At 46.6% G+C, this 24,836-nt stretch overlaps 1 protein-coding gene across 1 annotated transcript in view; it reads left to right on the top strand.

Annotated features, from left to right (window-relative positions):
• The window catches only part of LOC126202965 (putative fatty acyl-CoA reductase CG5065), a 377,398-nt gene that overhangs the window by 322,273 nt on the left and 30,289 nt on the right, over positions 1-24,836 (top strand). The window contains exons 2-4 of the mRNA XM_049937102.1: positions 8,751-9,154; positions 12,965-13,213; positions 24,236-24,491. Of these exons, the coding sequence (XP_049793059.1) occupies positions 8,751-9,154; positions 12,965-13,213; positions 24,236-24,491 (909 nt within the window). The remainder of the gene's footprint in view (positions 1-8,750; positions 9,155-12,964; positions 13,214-24,235; positions 24,492-24,836) is intronic.

The raw sequence follows: 24,836 nt of genomic DNA, 5'->3' as shown, positions 1-24,836 counted from the left end.
TCTGAGATAACGAACAAAGTCACAGATGATCTGTAAAGCCGGCCGGGGTGGCCGAGCGGTTCTAGGCGCTACAGTGTGGAACCGCGCGACCGCCACGGTCGCAGGTTCGAATCCTGCCTCGGGCATGGGTGTGTGTGATGTCCTTAGGTTAGTTAGGTTTAATTAGTTCTAAGTTCTAGGGGACTGATGACCTCAGAAGTTAAGTCCCATAGTACTCAGAGCCATTTTTTGATCTGTAAAACCAAAGCGTACATGTCAGAGCCTTCTATATGTGTCCGTGGAAGTTTGCATTTTTCTGAGATAACGAACAGAGTCACAGATGATCTGTAAAAGCAAAGAGTACATGTCAGAACCTTCTATATGTGTCCGTGGAAGTTTGCTTGAAAGTAAACTACGGAACTGTTGTTCCGCAAACTTGTATTGAAAAGTTGGTTCGAAAAGCGAGCGTGGCAGGAATGTCTCGTCACACATTTAATTAGTTCAAATGGCTCTGAGCACTATGGGACTTAACATCTGAGGTCATCAGTCCCTTAGAACTTAGAACTACTTAAACCTAACTAACCTAAGGACATCATACACATGCATGCCCGAGGCATGATTCGAACCTGCGACCGTAGCAGTCGCGCGGTTCCGGACTGAAGCGCCTAGCCCCCCCCCCCCCCCCCGCCTCAATGCCTTGCTCTTGTCACATGTACTTGGAAGTACTGTCAAAACCTAAAAACATACGATTAGTAGTAGCTATAATTATTAGTCTGCAAAAGACGTAAATACTGATGTTATGTTGTTCAGTACGCTGTGCTCAGTCGCCTATGGAAATACCTGTTACAGCCGTGTGTAATGTGCATTTAGAAACACGGTCCATATGCTGCACTGACAACTGTATCGACATGAGAGGAGGTATTGTGATTCGGACCTGTGGAACCGTTCGTGTTAAAGTTACCGGTTACGCAAATTTATCTGCCTGTGAAATCATCGATCAAATTCAGCACCGTACTCACGAAGTTGATCAAGCGGCGTTTCAGCTATTGCTGTTCTTGGCAAGTTCCAAGTGTCACCGAGAGACGTAATGCAACACGGACGTGTTTACTGTTAAAATTCCGAGAGCATACGCTCCAAGTAGGGTCAAGCGATACAATTCTTCGTCGCTGACATGTCTCGCGGATTGATAACGACTACGTCAAAATTCAGAAAAGTCATAGGTCATGCGGGAAGTTTACTGACATTCGCTCTTTCCTTGTGCGTTTCGCGAATGGAACAGAAAAAGTGGGGAAATGAGCGTGGTGACCGAGGCGTCGTCCGACATGCATAGTAGTATAAAAAAGGACAGAAGGAAGGTTAGGGTGTAACGTACCGTCGACGTCGAGGTCATTTGAGACGCAGCACAAGTTCAGATTAATGCAGGGTGGGGAAGGAAGTCGGCCCTTTGAAAGGGACCATCGCGGCATTTGCCTAAGTCTGTATGACCGGGCATGATCGGACGTGGATATGAACCGTCGACCTCCTGACACCGAGTCCACTGGGGTGGCCATTGTGCCACATCGTTCTGTATACCGTAAGGTGGATTGCTTAGTGCAGATACTGTGTGTTGGCAATGTAATCTTTTCGGGTGATGAGGCGCGTCGTGGCGTCGTCAGTCGCAACGTTTCAAGGAGTTTCGTACCCATCATCTTCAGGCTACGAAATTGATTGAAACGTTGCGACAAGACGACGCCATCACTCGCCTCATCGCTCGACAAGATTTGATCATTGAAATACGCCGAGAAAGCTTGCAATGACATGTAGTATGTGTCGTAATTAATAGCGAATACTGGCACAGGTGGAAGTAGACGAGAGAAGAAGCAAAAGTGGTTAACTAATCGTAGGTCCGCAGACGCGCGGTTTGCGAGAAGGATGCGTTATCTGCGATTAGAAGCCGGCACTGACTTCACATTGCCATGACTGTTGGTCAGCCATTGTAGTAGACGATTTTACTGAAATACTCGCGGCTGGTCCCGGCGGAGGTTCGAGTCCTCCCTCGGGCATGGTTGTGTGTGTTTGTCCTTAAGATAATTTAGGTTAAGTAGTGTGTAAGCTTAGGGACTGATGACCTTAGTAGTGAAGTCCCATAAGATTTCACGCCGACAGATCGCGATATAGGAATTAGACTGAAAATCCGATGAGGCTTTGCACAGATGTGTCTGGCAGTGTCTCTAGTACTCTGTCGACTATGTCACGGTCTGTTCAGAGTACACAGTGAGCAAGTAGAGATGCCTAGAATAGTAAGTCTCCCGCCAAGTACGGGTGCCTGTTGCGCGGTTGCGCCTGATTTCACGCAACCCCGCATAACGTACCTACCACGCGTTCCCTTCTTCATGAAAATCCCCAGCCGGACACTGCAGGGGCAGTGGGGACGCCCTGCAGCATTTTCGATGGGAAATGTTTGATCATCCACCATACGGGCTGGACTTGGCTCTCTCTGTTCATCTGTGCCCATATGAAATGCTGGCTATGAAGACAGCATTTCGGCCCGGACAACGACCTCCCGACCAGCGTGGAGAAGTGGCGGCTGCCTTCTATGATGAAACTATTGGAAAGTTGGTACAACGCTACGACAAATGTTCTAAGTCGGAGCGGCGACTATATAGAGAAGTTTATGTATGCCCATCCGTGTGGTAGACGGTCTGCAGCACTTCAGCTGTTCCCTTTCGCAGTCAAATGGAACACCTGGGGCAGTCGTTTTGATTTTATTTTATTATTTGCAACAAGTTTCGGTTAGTGTACACTATCTTCCGCCTCTAGCTGACGGTGAGGGGTGAACTAGAATCGTATACACGATCTCGTGAGTGGCCAGCATCTATAAACTGAATTTCGCAGAATACGGAAGACGGTGTATTGAGTCACCGAAACTAGTTGCAGCATAACAACGACGGCTGCAGGTGTTTCTTCTCTTTACGTACGTAGAGAAGTAGCTGGAAGGTGTAGCAAACGGTTGCGAATAGAACATTTTTGATTTTCACTGTGGTTTCCATTTCGCGTGAGATCGGACCATACTTTCCGAATAGCCCTCGCTCGTATTTGACTGCAGCGGAGAAAGACGCGAGCAAAGGGAGCTTTTACCTACCTTTATTGAGCAATATTGTTGTGCGAAATTTATGACTCTGACAAACTGGCCGCACGTACACACTCAGCCGGTAGCTGTGCATTAGGGAAGAGCAAGTGAGTCAGTGCCGGCGCGGCACGAGATGTGAGACGAGGGGGCGGCAGAAATTGGAATTCCGGCGCCTGCACGCCGCCCTTTTCCCTTCCCTTGGCTGCCCTGGGGTTAGGGCGCGCCGAGCCCGCAGTCCGCAGTACGCTATCGACTCGGCGGCGGGAGGCGAGCGCCGGCAGCCAGCAGCCAGGGCCGGCCCCCCCGGTGTGTAGAGCGCCGCGTGACTCAGCGGCTGGGAACACCACGTGCTGCCGCTGCCGCTGCCTGCTGAGCGGCAGCGGCAACAGCGCGCCCCGTAGCACAGGCCCGCGTCACTCGCAAGTGACGTCACAGTGACGTGGCACTCGGTGCGACCGCGGCAGGCGGCAACTTCGCAGACGCCGTATTGATTTCGTCGTGTATTGTTATTTTCATATTACAACTTCAATATTACGGTAGAATGTCATTTCAAGACAACGGCACGCCATTATTGTGCACTTTAAAAAAGGCCTAGTACACGGTTATTCTTCGTAAAATCTTAAAAACCCAGAAGCGACGTAGATCATGCTGAGAAAAGTAATTTAATATGACATACACGGGGCCAAGGGCGTACCCAGGATCTGAATAAGGGGGGGAGGGGGGCAGGTCATACTAGTCTCAGGAAACAAGGACTTAAGACAACATACAGCACTTCTTATTAAATAAAACAGTAAACTAGTGAAAAATATAAGAATGCACTTGTTTAAAAATACAACTTTTTAATTCAGTAATAATCTTCTAGGATTTGCCGACAGTAACGTGCCGAAGACGAAATAATTACTCCCGAATCTGCGCGAACGAGTTCAAATATCTTCTGGGGGGGGGGGGGGGGGGCAGCTGCACCTCGCTGGGTACGCCCATGCACGGGGCCACAAATATCAGGGAATACCCGAAAAGTGGATAACAAATGTTGAGCATGTGACGTCGGTGTTGGGGCCACCTCTGTTTCTGATTTATATAAATGATATGCCCTCTAGTATTACAGGTGATTCACAAATATTTCTGTTTGCTGATGACACCAGCTTGGTAGCGAAGGATCTTGTGTGTAATATTGAAACAGTATCAAATAATGTAGTTCATGAAATAAGTTCGCGGCTTGTGGAAAATAATTTGGTGCTAAATCACGGTAAGACTCAGTTTTTACAGTTTCTAACCCACAATTCAACAAGAACCGATATTTTGGTCAGACAGAATGGGCATATTATAAGCGAGACGGAACAGTTCAAGTTCCTAGGCGTACGGATAGATAGTAAGCTGTTGTGGAAAGCCCATGTTCAGGATCCTGTTCCTGAAATGCTGCTTTATTTACCATTAGAACAGTATCTGAAATAAGTGACAGTTCAACACGAAAAGTAGTCTACTTCGCATATTTTCATACGCTTATGTCGTATGGTATTATTTTTTGGGGTAATTCTCCTGATTGGCTCAAAAACGGGCTGTTCGACCTATATGTGGTGTAAGTTCGAGAACCTCTTGTCGACCCCTATTCAATAGCCTGGGAATTCTGACATTGCCCTCACTGTATATATTTTCTTTAATGTTGTTTGTTGTTAACAATATTAGCTTATTCCCAAGAGTTAGCCGCTTTCACTCAATACTAGGCAGAAATCAAATCTGCATGTGGAGTGCACTTCCCTGACTCTTGCGCAGAAAGGAGTGCAGTATTCTGCTGCATCCATTTTCAATAAGCTGCCACAAGAACTAAAAAATCTTAGCAGTAGCCCAAACACTTTTGAGTCTAAACTGAAGAGTTTCCTCATGGCTCACTCCTTCTGTTCTGTCGAGGAGCTCCTGGAAGAGCTGAAAAATTAAGCAAATTCCAGTGTTGCATTGTTGATTTTCTTTATTTAAACTTACGACTTGTCACCTGAATATGTTACTTTTATTTAATTTTATCTGTTTCTACTATCGTGTTATAATTTCATGATTGACTCGTTCCATGACCATGGAGACTTCTCCTTAATTTGGTCCCACGGAACAATAAATAAATAATAATAATAATAAAAAAAGACACGAGATGATGTAACTCGCCGCAAGTGGTGCGGTTGGGGTTGTCGGTCGCACCGTAGCCGGTAGGGGGCGGAGCTGCACATCGCCTTTTGTAAATGTAATCTGTTGTAAACTTAGAAGTTACGTAACTATTGCCCTCGCTATTACCAAGCGAAACCTGTTCTTATTTTGTGTTTCTTTCCTTTTGCCACTCTTTTGTTTACAGTCTTGATTTACTAAAGAAGACGTATATCGTTTACTGGTAGCGACGCAATTCGGATGTTGATACTCGCTGTCAACGGGACGTTGAACTCTGATCTACCTTCCTTCTCCTTTGTCCTCTTGGCGAGTCTCTTTTCAGCTCCTTCGCTGTCCTGTTGGAGATTCGTTGTGAAGCATCTGAACGGTTCCATTTTGACCTCTGTTCTTCTGTCTAAAATCCATCTTGGCAGCAGCGGCTTAGGCAATGTGAATCGTTACCGTAGCCAGTGAAAACCTCGAAAACTGGCTTCAGTAAAACTGTGCGTTGTCATCAGCAGTAGGTGGCTACTGTGTCTAATTACGATATGGGAAAAGTTATTTTGTTTGTTATGCAGTTTTGCTTTATTTAATGCTCGGACGACGCGTTTAGAGAAAATAATTCCCAGTGTGGAGTGCGTTTTTTCGTGCGCTGTGGCATCTCAAGAGTGATGTTTGCGATGTGCGAGGTACTGCATTATTCCACTGAGTTAAATAGAATGTCATCACGCACATTTGTGACTAGCGATGTTTCCACCCTGTACATACTGGCGAATTTCTTTGCAACTTTTACTTACAGTTACTCCACCTTTTACTTGAATGACATTTAGCAAGTTGTCTTACGTATTTAGCAAGACATATATTTGTACTATACACTGGTACTTATATAGTTGCTGTAAATAATATGTAATTCGGAGGCTCGCGTTATCGTTGCTTGTGACGTGGTTTGCAGATATGTGGGCTGGAGTTTCTTCTTCAAGACTCATGTCTTTGTTTGTGCGGCATTCAGCAGTTCAAATCGAAGATAGAAGGGTCATGTTTATGCCATATTCCGTTACTTTCAAATGGTTCAAATGGCCCTGAGCACTATGCGACTTAACATCTGAGGTCGTCAGTCCCCTAGAACTTAGAACTACTTAAACCTAACTAACCTAAGGACATCACACACATCCATGCCCGAGGCAGGATTCGAACCTGCGACCGTAGCAGCAGCGCGGTTCGGGACTGAAGCGCCTAGAACCGCTCGGCCACAGAGGCCGGCATTGCGTTAGGGCTTTTGTTTCTTAGAAAAGAGCACCTGCCAGAACCTCTTAAGGTATGAAGGGCACGCATAACTCTACTGCGTACGCCGCAGCTTGGTCCATCCTTATGCTGCATTCCCATCGTTGTGTTAGGTCCACGTTTTTGAAAGGAATTCCGTACATAAAAAGGTTGTCTTAATTGTAGAGTATGTACATACCTAGCCAGTATACTTATTCGAGTTTTGTTTAACACGTAATTTTACTCTGGAGAGCCGCGCGGGATTAGCCGAGCGGTCTAGGGCGCTGCAGTCATAGACTGTGCGGCTGATCTCGGCGGAGGTTCGAGTCCTCCCTCGTGCGTGTGTTTGTCGTTGCGATAATTTAGGTTAAGTAGTGTGTAAGCTTAGGGATTGATGACCTTAGCAGTTAAGTCCCATAAGATTTCACACACATTTGAACATTACTCTGGACAAACAGGTTAATCTCGATACATCGTGACAAACTCAATGCACTATATAGGTGTACTTTAAAAAAGTCGACTGCGTGTCATTCCACATGACCGTGAAGGTTCAGAAAAAAGCGATGTAGAAATGTGGCAAATAAGACAGTTGCGTAGAAGGAATGTTAGAAGTGTAAAGCATGCAGATACTCTGCTGAAGTACGACATTCTAACATCTCATTACTGTCATTAATGCAGCTGTACACTGAATGTACACTGGCCAAGATTTATTATCAGCTAAAATTGTTTTTAATTATACACTCATCTTCAGAAAAAAAAACAGAACACTTTGAACGACTAGAGATAGGACGTTCATATTCACAGGACATGCACATTAGTATGTTCTGCAGAAATGATTAGCATTTGAACTATGTCGACCCACGGGCTCAAGGTCAACATCCATCTTACGGCGCAGCGCGTACCGGTAAAATGTGCCTGCCGCTCTCGTTGTCGTTGTAAGCTGACGGTAATGGCTCACTGTCACTTGAGCAAACGTGCTGCATGCCTCGCAGGTGTACCGCGTGATCAAAAAGTCAGTATAAATTTGAAAACTGAATAAATCACGGAATAATGTAGATAGAGAGGTACAAATTGACACACATGCTTGCAATGACATGGGGTTTTATTAGAACCAAAAAAATACAAACGTTCAAAATATGCCCGACAGATGGCGCGTCATCTGATCAGAATAGCAATAATTAGCATAACAAAGTAAGACAAAGCAAAGATGATGTTCTTTACAGGAAATGCTCAATATGTCCACCATCATTCCTCAACAATAGCTGTAGTCGAGGAATAATGTTGTGAACAGCACTGTAAAGCATGTCCGGAGTTATGGTGAGACACTGGCGTCGGATGTTGTCTTTCAGTATCCTTAGAGATGTCGGTCGATCACGATACACTTGTGACTTCAGGTAACCCCAAAGCCAATAATCGCACGGACTGAGGTCTGGGGACCTGGGAGGCCAAGCATGACGAAAGTGGCGGCTGAGCACACGATCACCACCAAACGACGCGCGAAAGAGATCTTTCACGCGCCTAGCAATATGGGGTGGTTCTAATAAAGCCCCATGTCATTCCAAGCATGTGTGTCAACTTTTACCTCTCTATCTACATTATTCATATCAGCGCACACTCCGCTGCAGAGTGAAAATCTCATTCTGGAAACATTCCCCAGGCTGTGGCTAAGCCATGTCTCCGCAATATCCTTTCTTTCAGGAGTGCTAGTTCTGCAAGGTTCGCAGGAGAGCTTCTGTAAAGTTTGGAAGGTAAGAGACGAGGTACTGGCAGAAGTAAAGCTGTGAGTACCGGGCGTGAGTCGTGCTTCGGTAGCTCAGTTGGTAGAGGACTTGCCCGCGAAAGGCAAAGGTCCCGAGTTCGAGTCTCGGTCAGGCACACAGTTTTATTCTGCCAGGAAGTTTCATATCAGCGCACACTCCGCTGCAGAGTGAAAATCTCATTCTGGACACCTCATATTACTATCTACTAATAGGTGTCCGCATACTTTGGGTCACATACTGCATGAGAATTCTTATTGCAGATTTTTTGAAATACTGAAGAGTTTCTACAGTTGTATGCTTCATTATATTTCCTTCTGTGTTTCGCGAAATGGCCAAATTTTTAGCAGAGGTGTAGCCCGTCGTTGTACATAGTTCGTACTTTCCCGCGTGTCGTTGGCACTCAGGCTGCCCTCGTCAGGCGTCGAGTAAATGGTCGAGTAGCGCTCGATACCAGTTGGAGCTCCGATACGTGACGTCGGACCGCTGCTGAGCCGCCGCCTCCGCTCGTGTTGCAGGTGCGCCGCCCCTATGTGGCCACGTAGCCGCTGAGGCCGCCCCCGAGGACTCCGCCGCCGCCAGCGCCTCCGCCCCCAGCGCCGCCCCCGCCATGGGGCCCAGCAGCTGCAGCTCCGGCAGCGCCGGCGCCGGCGACGCCAGCCCGCTCACCACCAGCAGCAACAACAACAACAACAACGACGGCGAGAGCAGCAACAAGAACCCGCTGGAGGCGGGCGGCCCCGTGCAGGGCTTCTACCGCGACGCGTGCGTGCTGGTGACGGGCGCCACCGGCTTCGTGGGCAAGGCGCTGGTCGAGAAGCTGCTGCGCTGCTGCCCCGACATCGCCACCGTCTTCCTGCTCATCCGGCCCAAGCGCGGCCTCGACGTCGACTCTCGCCACCACGAGCTGCTCAAGCACCCGGTACGTGCCGACTGCCGGGACACTCCGATCTCCTCTCTAGCGATATGCGAGCAGTTCTTCAGCTCGGCGTCGATCGATGGAGGATATCGTGCCAAAGTCTGTCCAATTGGCGCGTTTGTTGTCGTTGTGGTCTTCAGTCCAGAGACTGGTCTGATGCAGCGCTACGTGCTACTCTATCCCGTGCAAGCTCCTTCATCTCCCAGTACCTACTGCAGCCTACATCCTTCTGAATCTGCTTAGTGTAGCCATCTCTCGGTCTCCCTCTACGATTTTTACACTCCACACTGCTCTCTAATACTAAATTGGTGATCTCATTGCTCCAAACGTTCTAAATTGGGGGTAGATCCGGCGACCTTGCTGGGCACGGTAGTGTTTGGCAAACACGCGGAGAATCAGGAGAAAGTCTCGTGTGCGGGCAGCCGTTATCTCTCTGAAATGTCAGCCCGAGATGGTTTGTCACGGAGGGAGCAGAGCGGGACATATAATATCGCCGAGGTATTGCTGTGCTGTAAGGGTGCTGCGGGTGTGCACCAAAAAGGACCTGCTATGAAATGAAATGGCGTCCCAGACCACCGCTCCCGGTTGCCGGACTGTATGGCAGGGGAAAGTGAGGTTGGCATCCCACCGCTGTATGGGGCGTCTCCAGACACGTTTTCACTGGTCATCAGGGCTCAGTCCAAAACGGGACTCATCTCTGAAGACAGTTCTACTGCAGTCAATGACATTCCAGGTCAAGGACGTGTCTGAAGGCGTCCCAGACAGCGTTGAGATGCCGACGTGACTGTCGCCCGACAACCAGTAATGATGCGGAGCATTTCTTTTTGTAGCAGCACCCCCTTCAGCTTTAATCCGCGGCACCCTAACATTACAGCACAGCAGTACGTCGACAGTGTTCTACGCCCCGTTTTGCTGCCCTTCGTGGCTAGCCATTCTGGAGCTACGTTTCAGCAAGGTATGCCTGCCCCCACACGGCCTGAGTTTCTGCTGCGTGTCTTCGCGCTAGGCAAACCTTGCCTTGGTCAGCAAGTTAACCGGATCTCTATCAAGTTGAGAAAGTTTGGAGCATTATGGGCAGGGCCCTCCAACCAGCTCGGAATTTGGACGATCTAACTCGCCAATTGGACAGAATTTGGGTCGATATGCAGGAGGAAATCCAACAATTCCATCAATCAGTGCCAAACAGTGTAGCTGTTTGCATAAGGGCCAGAGGTGGACCAACGTCTTGTTTATTTGCTCAACTTGTGAAGCTCATTCTCTTGAATAAATCACCCAATTTTTTCTGAAATTTAATGATATTTTTTTCTGTATATGTACTGCACATCTACTGATTCCCGTCCCATTTGGATAATTCGTACGTGGTACGTAGCATTCATATTTTTTTGTCATAGAGTGTGTGTACCATAACAAGAATTATACTTATTCTCATCACATTCCGTCCCATCTGTTGGCCTCAATAATGCACTATCTACCTGTCATCTTGCAACCTAAACTAGATCTCAGACTATTGTGTAGGTCAGTATGTCACGACAAATTACATTACAAACAGTAATACAGAGAGAAAATATTGCCATTGTTCTTTTCTGTCCCTGTTTTCACTTGTGTGATATTTAATCACGGGGCTAACCAGATGTCGAATATCAGTGTCTTCAACACATTCAGCGCACTGGATTTTACATCTACATCTACATCCATACTCCGCAAGCCACCTGACGGTGTGTGGCAGAGGGTACATTGAGTACCTCTATCGGTTCTCCCTTCTATTCCAGTCTCGTATTGTTCGTGGAAAGAAGGATTGTCGGTATGCCTCTGTGTGGGCTCTAATCTCTCTGATTTTATCCTCATGATCTCTTCGCGAGATATACGTAGGAGGGAGCAATGTACTGCTTGTCTCCTCGGTGAAGGTATGTTCTCGAAACTTCAACAAAAGCCCGTACCGAGCTACTGAGCGTCTCTCCTGCAGAGTCTTCAACTGGAGTTTATCTATCATCTCCGTAACGCTTTCGCGATTACTAAATGATCCTGTAACGAAGCGCGCTGCTCTCCGTTGGATCTTCTCTATCTCTTCTATCAATCCTATCTGGTACGGATCCCACACTGCTGAGCAATATTCAAGCAGTGGGCGAACAAGCGTACTGTAACCTACTTCCTTTGTTTTCGGATTGCATTCCCTTAGGATTCTTCCAATGAATCTCAGTCTGGCATCTACTTTACCGACGATCAACTTTATATGATCATTCCATTTTAAATCACTCCTAATGCCTACTCCCAGATAATTTACGGAATTAACTGCTTCCGGTTGCTGACCTGCTATATTGTAGCTAAATGATAAGGATCTTTCTTTCTATATATTCGCAGCACATTACACTTGTCTACATTAAGATTCAATTTCCATTCACTGCACCATGCGTCAATTTGCTGCAGATCCTCCTGCATTTGAGTACAATTTTCCATTGTTACAACCTCCCGATATACCACAGCATCATCCGCAAAAAGCCTCAGTGAACTTCCGACGTCATCCACAAGGTCATTTATGTATATTGTGAATAGCAACGGTCCTACGACACTCCCCTGCGGCACACCTGAAATCACTCTAACTTCGGAAGACTTCTCTCCATTGAGAATGACATGCTGCGTTCTGATATCTAGGAACTCTTCAATCGAATCACACAATTGGTCTGATAGTCCATATGCTCTTACTTTGTTCATTAAACGACTGTGGGGAACTGTATCGAACGCCTTGCGTAAGTCAAGAAACACGGCATCTACCTGTGAACCCGTGTCTATGGCCCTCTGAGTCTCGTGGACGAATAGCGCGAGCTGGGTTTCACACGACCGTCTTTTTCGAAACCCATGCTGATTCCTACAGAGTAGATTTCTAGTCTCCAGAAAAGTCATTATACTCGAACATAATACGTGTTCCAAAATTCTACAACTGATCGACGTTAGAGATATAGGTCTATAGTTCTGCACATCTGTTCGGCTTCCCTTCTTGAAAACGGGGATGACCTGTACCCTTTTCCAATCCTTTGGAACGCTACGCTCTTCTAGAGACATACGGAACACCGCTGCAAGAAGGAGGCCAAGTTACTTCGCGTACTCTGTGTAAAATCGAACTGGTATGCCATCAGGTCCAGCGGCCTTTCCTCTTTTGAGCGATTTTGTTTCTCTATTTCTCTGTCGTCTGTTTCGATATCTACCATTTTGTCATCTGTGCGACAGTCTAGAGAAGGAACTACGGTGCGGTCTTCCTCTGTGAAACGGCTTTGGAAAAAGACATTTAGTATTTCGGCCTTTAGTCTGTCATCCTCTGTTTCAGTACCATTTTGGTCACAGAGTGTCTGGACATTTTGTTTTGATCCATCTACCGCTTTGACATAAGACCAAAATTTCTTAGGATTTTCTGCCTAGTCAGCACATAGAACTTTACTTTAGAATTCATTGAACGCCTCTCGCATAGCCCTTCTCACACTACATTTCGCTTCGCGTAATTTATATTTGTCTGCAAGGCTTTGGCTATGTTTATGTTTGCTTCCGCAGCAGTTTTCTAACTCGGCTGTTGTACCACGGTGGCTCTTTTCCATCTCTTACGCTCTTGCTTGGCACATACTCATCTAACACATATTGTACGATGGTTTTGAACTTTGTCCACTGATCGTCAACACTTATCTGTACTTGAGACAAAACTTTTGTGTCGAGCCATCAGGTACTCTGAAATCTGCTTTTTGAGGAGTAATTGTCCGCCATTTCGAATACGTCACGGCCGGCACCGGCAGGCTCAGCGTTTGCTGACGGCGTGCGGTCTGCCGGCAGGTGTTCGAGCGCGTGCGCCAGGAGTGCCCGTCGGCGTTCCAGAAGGTGGTGAGCGTGGGCGGCGACGTGACGGAGCCGCAGCTGGGGCTGAGCGCGGCCGACCGCCAGCGCCTCGCCGCCTGCGTCAACGTCGTCTTCCACTCGGCCGCCACCGTCCGCTTCAACGAGAAGCTCAAGGCCGCCGTCACGCTCAACACCCTGGGCACGCAGCGCGTCATCGAGCTGTGCCGCGAGATGCGCCAGCTGCAGGTAGGCGCGCCGCGCCGGCAAACACTGCACTCAGTGTGACGTGCGCCAGCTGTAGGAGCGTAATTAAAAGTCTATACATAGGGTGTTTCAAAAAGGACTTTTACAACTTTGAAAATTCGTATAAATTAATTCATTGTACCTACAGAGGTGATTGTAGTGTCAGTTTGTAGAGAAATACGAGGGCAGTTCAATAAGTAACGCAACACATTTTTTTTCTCGGCCAATTTTGGTTGAAAAAACCGGAAATTTCTTGTGGAATATTTTCAAACATTCCCGCTTCGTCTCGTATAGTTTCATTGACTTCCGACAGGTGGCAGCGCTGTACGGAGCTGTTAAAATGGCGTCTGTAACGGATGTGCGTTGCAAACAACGGGCAGTGATCGAGTTTCTTTTGGCGGAAAACCAGGGCATCTCAGATATTCATAGGCGCTTGCAGAATGTCTACGGTGATCTGGCAGTGGACAAAAGCATGGTGAGTCGTTGGGCAAAGCGTGTGTCATCATCGCCGCAAGGTCAAGCAAGACTGTCTGATCTCCCGCGTGCGGGCCGGCCGTGCACAGCTGTGACTCCTGCAATGGCGGAGCGTGCGAACACACTCGTTCGAGATGATCGACGGATCACCATCAAACAACTCAGTACTCAACTTGACATCTCTGTTGATAGTGCTGTCACAATTGTTCAATAGTTGGGATATTCAAAGGTTTGTTCCCGCTGGGTCCCTCGTTGTCTAACCGAACACCGCAAAGAGCAAAGGAGAACCATGTGTGCGGAATTGCTTGCTCGTCATGTGGCTGAGGGTGACAATTTCTTGTCAAAGATTGTTACAGGCGATGAAACATTGGTTCATCACTTCGAACCTGAAACAAAACGGCAATCAATGGAGTGGCGCCACACCCACTCCCCTACCAAGAAAAAGTTTAAAGCCATACCCTCAGCCGGTAAAGTCATGGTTACAGTCTTCTGGGACGCTGAAGGGGTTATTCTGTTCGATGTCCTTCCCCATGGTCAAACGATCAACTCTGAAGTGTATTGTGCTACTCTTCAGAAATTGAAGAAACGACGTCAGCGTGTTCGTAGGCACAAAAATCAGAACGAACTTCTCCTTCTTCATGACAACGCAAGACCTCACACAAGTCTTCGCACCCGAGAGGAGCTCACAAAACTTCAGTGGACTGTTCTTCCTCATGCACCCTACAGCCTCGATCTCGCACCGTCGGATTTCCATATGTTTGGCCCAATGAAGGACGCAATCCGTTGGACGCACTACGCGGATGATGAAGAAGTTTTTGATGCAGTACGACGTTGGCTCCGACATCGACCAGTGGAATGGTACCGTGCAGGCATACAGGCCCTCATTTCAAGGTGGCGTAAGGCCGTAGCATTGAATGGAGATTACGTTGAAAAATAGTGTTGTGTAGCTAAAAGATTGGGGAATAACCTGGTGTATTTCAATGCTGAATAAAACAACCCCTGTTTCAGAAAAAAAAAATGTGTTGCATTACTTATTGAACTGCCCTCGTACATCAAGTTTTGTCTCGCGTAGTTCGCTAGTGCCGAATCGCACCGCAAGGAGCGCTAGCAGCAGTTGGCGTCAAAGATTGCAGCCTTCACTGGACCCGAGCGTGCTAGCTGTTTGTTTTTGTTTGAAGAATCCAAGTCGGCGACAACAGTTCAGCCTAATTTCCGTACCAAGTACGCTAAAGACCCTCCTAGTAGGCGTACAGTTTATGTGTGGCATAAATGTTTTCTAGAAACAGGGTGCTCGGTAAGACGTGGGGAATCATCAGGTCGTCCAAGCACATCTGACGACGTCGATGAGCGAGTGAGACAACGTTTTGTCAACAGCCCCTACGAAATCGACCAGGCGTGCATCTCGTGAACTGCAAATTCCACACGTGACCGTTTGGCGTGTCTTGAGAAACGGTTTGCATCTGAAACCGTACAAATGACGATCGTACAATCAGTTAAAGACACTGATGAGATTGCTTGCAAGACCCTCTGTGCGGATATGTTAAATCGATTACATGAGGATGAACATTTCTTGGATAAAATCGTTAACACACATAACTGTAGGATTTGGGGCAGTGAAAACGCACATCAGACATTGCAACATGCTCGTGATGGCCATAAACTGAACGTTTTCTGTACATTCAGCAAGAACAAAGTGTAGGGCCCTTTTCTTTCCATGACAGAACCATCAACAGGATAGTGTACCTGGTGATGTTGCAACAATTTTTGATGCAACAGATCGATCAGGGTGATCAAGAACGGAATGTTTACTTCATGCAAATTGGAGCACCACCCCCTAGCTGTCTGTCCGGGATTTTCTCAGTGACCGCTTTCCAGGTCAATGGATTGGCCGTGATGTGCCAATTGCTTGGCCCCCACGTTTCCCAGACCTGACTCCACTCAATTTTTTTATGGGGATTCGTTAGGGATATCATGTTTGTACCCCCTGTGCCGGCTTCTCTATCTGAGCTTAGGGCAACAATTTACACCGACACTGAGCAAGTTGCATATTGTTGTGTACATAGTTCCGCGTAGTCAGCGCGTACACAACTTTCCCAGTAGAGCGCGCCCCGCTAAGCACAACAGTGCAGGCGCAGCGCTCGTCCGTCTCCGCACTACGAGATGGCGCTGCCATAGAGACAGATCAAATTCTGCTTCCGCCGATCCGCGTATTAATATGTCACGCAGCAAATGAGATTGCTGCTAACTTAGAACCTTTTCTCCTCGCGGATCACACTCGCGCAGTGATACCTGAACGCGCGAGGTATTATAACGAGTGTACAGACCTCCGATTAGTCAGTCTGCATTAGTCTGTACCAGTGTATAGTCAAGTTTCAGTCTGCGCCTAATAAGATCATCATATTCCTGTACATAGCCATGAAGAGAAATGTATAGACACTTTGTCAAGTATCGAAGATATGTGAGAATAAGATTAACGTACCAAGACCAAAGGAACTTCAGATTGTCAATTGTAAACAGCGTCCAGAATCAAGTTATGTAATATCTATGATTTTTATTATTTTAATAAATGTGTGTGAAAATTAATCAAGTTCTGTTTAAAGTTGGCCACCGTCAATCTGCTACTCTAAGCGTGCAAGTGGCATTTCTATTGTCTGACCTAACGGCAGAAGATAAACACGCCACGACAAGACCACGAGACATATTGCTGACACTCGCCTACTTCATTAGAGCGACAAGTCAAATAATCTGATGGTGTGTGTACCGAAGGCCTTACAGTACGCGCAACACACATATGCAGTGCTATAGCGAGATTGGGAAGCAATTGACTTCCGATGGTATGTGTGCAGGATAACCAACTGAAGCCACATACATCATCTTTAGTATAAGGTAAAAAAGGTTGATTTGTTTCCCTACAGAGTAACACTAAACCCAGCTCTATATCTTCTTTCAATAAATTTATATGGAATTTTGAAATTGTAAAGCCCTTTTTGAAACACCCTGTTCAGGGTGAACCAGAACTCCATCCACAAGATTTCAGAGGTTGTTCAGTCATATTATTCCAGTATTTTGGCGCAATCGGCACGTTGTCTCCGGCGGCTCGTTACACAGTAATTGCGCTTCGTTTGATTTTTTGCCCTCATTTATCTTCGTATCCATATTGCACTGAAGACCGTATGCACAACACTGCAAACGTCGGCGGCAAGCGCTGTGGGTGTCATTTGGAGGCACTTGTACCCCTTGGCTGATGTGCGCCTCATGTTTGACTACGCTGAGGCCCATGGCAGAGTGATACAAATGCCCTCCCATTACACTACTTTTGCATCTGTTTGAATGTTGTTGCATTACTCTGTGCTCTGTGTTGTCATAGTAGACTTTTTCACTGTAGTGAAGGTATTTTCCCGTAAGTTTAGATAGTTGGGATGACAAACTGAACAAATCGTAATTACGCCATTACTCGTAACGAGCCAACAGAGACCAAAGACCTCCCGTTACACCAAAATATTCAGAAAATATGCTTCAAAAACTCTGAAATTTTGTCAGTGGAGTTCTGGTTCATCCTGTACGTACAGGATAATACCGTAACGATCTTACAAACTTTCAAGGCTGATGGAGAAGGGTAAATGTATCAATTTGAAGTAAGGAACCCAAGTCAGGAAACGACCAAGTCGAAAGGTATAAGCGAAAATCTATATAAATTCCGCTGTAGCCTCGCGCAGCATTCAAAGTAAGGGCCTCAACATCCCTACGGAATTCTCGCTGAATTCTCCCCATTATCCTCAGATAATTTCCTGTTGATCGACTACTGTAGTTCAATTCTTTTATCTTGGCGGTTCGCGCGTGCCCGCCCAGATGCGGGAGATTGCTGCGATGCCAGTTGTACGCACCAAGAGCGGCAGCGCCATAGTATAGTTCGACAACTTACGTTTAGGGGGGAGCGCGCAGTTTATGAAGTAAAGCCACCACGACCGCACTAACCCTTTCGCCGCTACAGAGACGTGGCCCCCGCATTCCGCGATGTGCGCGATTTCGTCATCATTGCGCTGCTCGCCTGTGCAGACACATGGTGTTTCGACTGCTTTGACACACTTTATCATTCGTTTTCACAAAAACTATTTGGCCCAAAAATTTGATTTTTACACATCTTCTTGACTGATACCTTCCCCCCATAAATGACTTTATTTTGTTTCGATGTTCAACGCTGTTATTGTGCAGCATTTGATGTAGTAAACCATTGCACGAAATTTTGAAGAGTTTGCAGAGGTAAAAGTCCATAGCGTATACTTTCCGTATGGTCGGTTTTAGTTGCCACTAGAAATTTCAAAAAATTACATTCAAACGAATAAAACTCATGAAGTAAGACACTTCGGTATTGTTTTTAAATAAATAAAATATTAAGCACCGAACAAGGTTTGAACTCAGAACCTTCTGCTTGGCAGCCATATAATTTAACCATTACGCTAACGCAGCCCATTGCTTGTCAGATCTCCCAGAGGACTTTTAAAGTGCTACGCAAAATACCGACAAACACTGTTGATATGACTATGAATTACTCACGTTTCGTCGAAGTACAATAGGAAATAAACAATTACCGCTGTTCTTTATTGTGAAAAAGCGGTTAGTGAGAATGATACAAACACCTTTCCTTGCTATCGCCTGAATTAGGAGGCGTATTGGTTGTTTGGTTTAATTAATTAATAGAATATGAAGCAATTGGTACAAAGAATGCTTTTTCCAAACTTTCTATAAAAGAAAGTCTGCTATCAAGACATTGCTTTTGTTCAATTGCTTTATTTGTGACTGAACGTTTCTAAAACTGAAGACACTCGTCCGTGCTCTGCACTGCAGTCGAGCTCTGGCAACGTCGTTCTCTGTTCATTGGCTGACACTGTTTTGTGACGTCAGATGCGCAGAACGAACCTAAACTCGGCTGCCGTCGTAAATGACGCGCACTTTAACAGCGCACGTAACTTGATGTCAGAGAGACCAAAAATCCTAACTCTGATTTACACTAATCATTAATCCCATTTACACGCTGTAGTTGCACAAGCTGCTAAATTTACAACAATTTTTCCAACTTACGCCCCCCCAGCGTCTGAGTAGTCATGGCATTGTCGCACCAAGTTCAGTAGTACACTTTCTAGTATCCCAAGTGTCATTTGGAGTCGTATCCCAAGTGTCATTTGGAGTCGCAGGCAGCGATAATTATTGCCAGGAGATCCTCTTCAGTCTCGACAGGCATCTCGTATGCAAGACATTCCACGTGATCCCACGAGAAGGAATCAAGTGGTGTCAGATCACGTGAATTTGCTGGACATGAAACAGCACCTCCTCTGCCTATCCACTGTTGAGGAAACTGTCATCCGGTTGTTCAAGTGCAAAATGAGGTGGGGGTTCCATCATGATGAATAACAAGTGGGATATGATCTAGGAACCTAGGTGGCATGCCTCTGATAAACACTGAGTACGCTGCTGAATATGGGCTTAGCGCACAGTCATTGACTATGACTGTCCACACGTTGAGCTATAATCCGTGCTGACGGCGCTTCACAACGGTAGCATGTGGATTCTCATTGGTCCAAACATAACTATTACGGCTATTTATCATTCTGTGTCTGGTGATATCATTCTGTGTCTGGTGAAACACGCTACATCCGTGAAAAGTACATACACAGCAAAGGCACTGCAAGAACCATTGGCTGAACATGGCGCGAAGTCTGAAGTCAGCAGGAATCGAAAGTCCACTTCCTTTGAACGGCAGGGGTGTAGCTGCATTTCCCGTGATGCTCACCACACAGTACTCTAAGACACATTCATTTCGCGTGCAAATGCTCGAGTTCTGATTGCAGGTGCCACATCTACTCAACCAAGCACTCCATCTTCTAAGTCGTGAGTCCGTGTAGTTCTTCGTCCTCTTCGGTCATTGTAGTGTGGTACCAATTGCCCTGTTTCACTTAATCGTGAAACAGTCTCGGAAACATGGATATTTTGCCATGTACAACCTTACCGCTTCTCTGCTGCTACCATTCGCTTGTCCATACACGAAAATCATGTCTGCAAGTTCCGTCACCTGATACTGCTTCATTTGGTGAGGCCTGATCGACGGTAGTACTTCAACGTGTAGGGACAGACTGCAGTCTCTGTACACCAGGACTGCTCGTGTCAGTACGCAGTACGCCATTTGCATTGGGATGAGTAATTATGGCAATCTCTACACATATAGGCTGCGGCCTTGCCGTAGTGGATACACCGGTTCCTGTCAGATCACCGAAGTTAAGCGCTGTCGGACGTGGCCGGCACTTGGATGGGTGACCGTCCGGGCAGCCATGCGCTGTTTCCGTTTTTCGGGGTTAACTCACCCTCGTGATGCCAATTGAGGAGGTACTCGACCGAATAGTAGCGGCTCCGGTCACAGAAAACCATCATAACGACCGGGAGAGCGGTGTGCTGACCACACGCCCCCCCTATCCGATCCTCATATGAGGATGACACGGCGGTCGGATGGTCCCGATGGGCCACTTGTGGTTTGAAGACGGAGTGCTGCACCTGTGCTCTCGTCGGGATTACTTACTCTACAACCTTAGCAACAACAGTACTGGTTTATATATTCCACTCTCAGAGATATCAGAACGATTTTCACTTACAACTTTCCAGTCGGTCGCGTCCGGACCTCAGATTGGTACATTCACCCGCCTCCATCTTATCTGAAAGTTTGCATCATCATCACGGAACTACCCTGTATATATTTTATATTATGTTTCAAAGTCTTTGTGGCAAACGTCTGTGGGTTATGCACCACGTTACGGAGAAAAACTTTTGTTAGAGACAAAATGTTCGCTGAGGCCTCACGGCGATGCTATGAGCCCTTTGGTATTCGCCAACTCTGGGACGACGAGTTTTCTACTACTCTGGGACGACGAGGTTTCTGCTAATCAGGTGTGCAGTATCTGCCTACCTCCAATAAACTGATAGTGGTTTTCGACAAGAAAGCGATGAGAGTGACTTTCTCTGAGTGAAGAAAGATATTTTAGGAGCGAAGCAAGAACTCGAATTTTGCTCATGCTACCGCGTTTCACACGGAGCAGATGACCGGGCGATAGGCAACACGCATCGCGTGCGAGCGCCGCTGAGTGCCTATGCAGTGCTGCCTCTCAGGGCGTGGCCAGTCGCACAAAACGAGTAGTGTCAGCGAAACATTTTGTCTGTAACAAAAGTCGTTCCCCATGGCGTGGTGTGTCACCCTTAGACGTCTGTCACAGACACTGCGAAATGCACGTCGTGTGCACGCGAAAAGGTCACATCTTAATCATAGATTACAAATCTGAACTTAATCTTTCAAGAAGAAAGCGTCTCGTAACTTACTGATGGACTTGTATGAACGATTTAACGGACTATTTTTAATTGGAACATTGTCATTTGGATGATACAAATTAATTGCATTGAGGTATTTAGACCTCGTGATACTTCAATTCTGGAACCAGGCTTTTCAAGTTTTGTTCGTCGAAGCAGTCACCACGAAGCGTAACTCTCACTCCAAATAAGAGGTCGTTCTGACTTCCGTACGTGTGAGTAATGCTGCGGGTATTTTCTGAGACAGAAACCAAATACGAAAACTTAAATAACAAGAAAGCGTATGAAGTAAAAACAAGAAACACGATCTATCAAGGCAGAGACGAATAAGTCGAAGCAGTTTTATGTAGTAGCAAAAAGTGTGTGTTATGTTTCGTCAGAAGCAACTTTACTACTCAAAACTCAGATTATTACGACCAGAGGGCCTTACTTCTGACACAGCGTCTAGGAATAGTTCGAGTGGTCACAATCAATCCTCGATTTACGAAAATAGTAGGGCCATGGAAAGAGTATCAGTTTTTCTCGGTATTAGAGAATCTTCACCCCAATACCGATATTTTTTTCTCATTACCTTTCAATTGATACTTTTATCGGTACTTATAGCAGATATGGTATGAATGATCCTAGTAATGATTTATAATATTGCTTTTATTATGTACCGAGTGGGCAGTGCATAGTCACTTAACGGATTGTCAGTGAAATGTCGAAATATTGTTTTGAATGACTGTACAGAGTTTAGGTAAGATTTACTGATGTACATTTGCGTACCATTCCGCTGTTTTTAAGATGATCTGTTCTGTACTTCAATATTTTGATTTCCTAATCTTAAAAACTGTGATCTATAATGAAAATTAAAACACCGCCTGATCTATTGCTTGTATTATTATGTTCAAAACACGTGAAAATCCACTATCTCTGTCTGTTATACACAGCCTGGCAATAACAGTGAAGCACCCAGTAGGAAATGAGGAAACGAAATGAAACTCCACAGGTTTAGAGGGTGTGTGCATTATTTCACTGTTTACAGTATCGAGTCAAACTTAGAGGAACTTGGCAGTACGAGACCACTTAACGGTGCACTCTCTCCTGGGTGCACGAGCCGATTCTCTTAGGAAGGATGTCAGATAGTCCTGGGGCAGGCTGTGCGTCGTCTTCGACACCTCGGATACTGGCACTGAGATGAAGCTGACACTCGTGCCGGTCCCACAAGTGTTCTCTCACACTGTAATGGCTCAAATACCGACAGGTGGGACTGCAGCCTGGCAGCTGAAACTGGGCTGCAGCCCACTGGCCAATGGCCTGCCACTTCAGCAATACCAGCAGACACGGCTTCCGCAGCCAGTGTTTCTGTGTAAGGGATTGCCACACGGACTCCCGCTACATTCTCAGATAACTTCCGGAATTTCAGCGACCGCCGATATTTCGGCGGGAGAGCACCCCGCCATTTTCAAGGCAAACTGCTCTGACTTTGGTCATCTTTGGTGGCACTAGTGTTCAGTGTGTGTGTTATCTTTCCTGCTTCAGTCGGAGAACCGAGGTTTTAAATTTGCATGTGCGTCGCCTGTCCGTTGCAGTTTGCCTTGAAAATGGCGGGGTGTTCTCCCGCCGAAATGCCGGCGGTCGCTGAAAGTGTTACCTGGCTGAGTTCCCGGAAGTTATTTGAAAGATGTATGCGCCAGGAGAAACTCAGGTCTGCCGCTACACGATCGACTGAACTACCACTTACGTCACACCGGACCGCCGACGCCGCTCCAGATCTCTTGATGCTGTCTCAAAATGGGGGGGGGGGGACGACCTTCCACAACTGTCGGCATGGAAACGGGATTTAAATGACCGGGACCAGCCCGTCAGCAGGTAGTCTCAGCCGGACTGTCCGGTGCTGTGCTGCGTGTGTCAGTCATCGCCAAATGGCTGACAGTGGCTCTGCCGGGCCGTGAAATGACATTCACTGCCTGAGTGTCGGACCTGGGCGCTCGCACACCGTCTCACTGCCGTGAGACTATCCCGCAGCTGTCGACCACCGTACACTGGCGGGCTGTGGTAGCCGAGCACAGGAATTGCCTTAATCGGCATGCGCGTACGGGTGTGCTCGAGTCCGCGTATCACCTTCCGTCGTTTGCAGTCTGCTGTTTAAATGTCCTAAACAGTGTCTACTCACGTTCGTCAGTAATGCGTTCTATCGACTGACTGGTTGCTTCTCTGCCCACTCCATCGCCAACCTCCAGCAGAGAACTGCTTGCCCACTCCCACCCTACAGTAAACCCCACTGCAACATTAGCCTCTCCAAAACATTAGATGAATGAGACAGCTTTGCCGGTCACCACCGTACGCATCGACGATTGTCATCTACAGTAAAAGAGAACTGCTATTCATTGATGACAACAATGCAGCACCATTCACCAGCAGTCGTAGTTTCCAAATCACGACACCACTCCAGATGCAGCCATTTTTGCTCTGATGGTAATGGCTAATTATATAGTACACCAAAAACTCACGATCGATAAAAATAAAGTCTCAAAAATCAGGATTCTTCCTAAGCCTACAGAAGGGCTGGCAATTCCCTAGTTGTGTGGGGGTGGTACGGCACACAATGTTCCAGGGAGTCTGTCAGATGGCAGGCACAGATGTAAAGGGATTTCGATGTATTTATAGTCAAAACATTGCGCCACTCCTACATTCGAATACCCCACAAGTCTCAGTATCGCGCAATTCGACCAGCCGGCAAAATGTCAGTTGTTGGTACTGTCTCACAATAGTATGTGGCACCTCTGTATCCATCACAGTGGCCACTCGGCATCTGGTGCACCTATCACAACTGGCGACTACACTAAACACAAACACTACTAATGCTCCGTGGTGACAGAGACAGAGAATTGCAACTCTTTCATCATTTACATACTCGCTGATCGTATGCATGTATAAGAAATTACAGTGCCATCTGACCATTTCTTTAGGGGCTTCACTTTTTTTTCTCAAGCTGAGATAGGATCTACTCTTAATCTTTTTAGCAAAGACAAGTATAGATACCTTTATTTCAATACTCTAATGATGAGTACAGTAATTTTCTTAAGATACTACTCCTGAGTACAGTAACCTTATTTTTTGTTGGATATTGTGTCACTAGGAAAGAACAGAGGATAAAATGGAACTGTATGACAGTGTGAATTGTGTGCCTCGAGTGTAAGCGTGTCACGTGTGCTTCAGGCATTCGTGCACGTGTCGACGGCATACTCAAATGCGGACCGGCGGGAGGTGCGCGAGGTGGTGTACCGGCCGCCGGCGGACCCGGCGCGCGTCATCCAGTGCTGCGATGCGCTCAGCGACGACGCACTCGACGTCGTGTCGCAGTACCTGCAGGGCCGCCACCCCAACACCTACACGCTGACCAAGGCCATGGCCGAGTGGGTCGTCGCAGAGCAGGCGGGCGAGATACCCGCAGCCATCGTCCGGCCGTCCATCGGTGTGTATACGACCCTGCTCACCTCTCTTTTCTTCCACATGATATGTCCAGGTTGATGCAGTCTTTTTCTGTCCGAACATCAGTCTGATGCCTCTTGCTTGCTTAGTATCAAATGTTAAAAAAGATAATAAATTTTAAGATTAATTTTATTTTTCAGCAGCTTCCAATTAGACTCTCACATTTGACTAGTAAACGGCTAACTCCGGGCACCGACTCAGTTGCAAGTTGCCTATCTGACAACTTATAAAGGCAACAAAAATTTATTTTAGATATTTCATACAGTTATTGACTGAATTTAAAAATTTAAATGCTGTCATAATCTTTTCATTAATAAGTGTAATCTTT

This window comes from Schistocerca nitens, chromosome 9, assembly GCF_023898315.1.
Source record: "Schistocerca nitens isolate TAMUIC-IGC-003100 chromosome 9, iqSchNite1.1, whole genome shotgun sequence".
NCBI classification, from domain to species: domain Eukaryota; kingdom Metazoa; phylum Arthropoda; class Insecta; order Orthoptera; family Acrididae; genus Schistocerca; species Schistocerca nitens.
The sequence above is the reverse complement of the archived record's forward strand: the minus strand, read 5'-3'. Positions and strand labels throughout refer to the sequence as shown.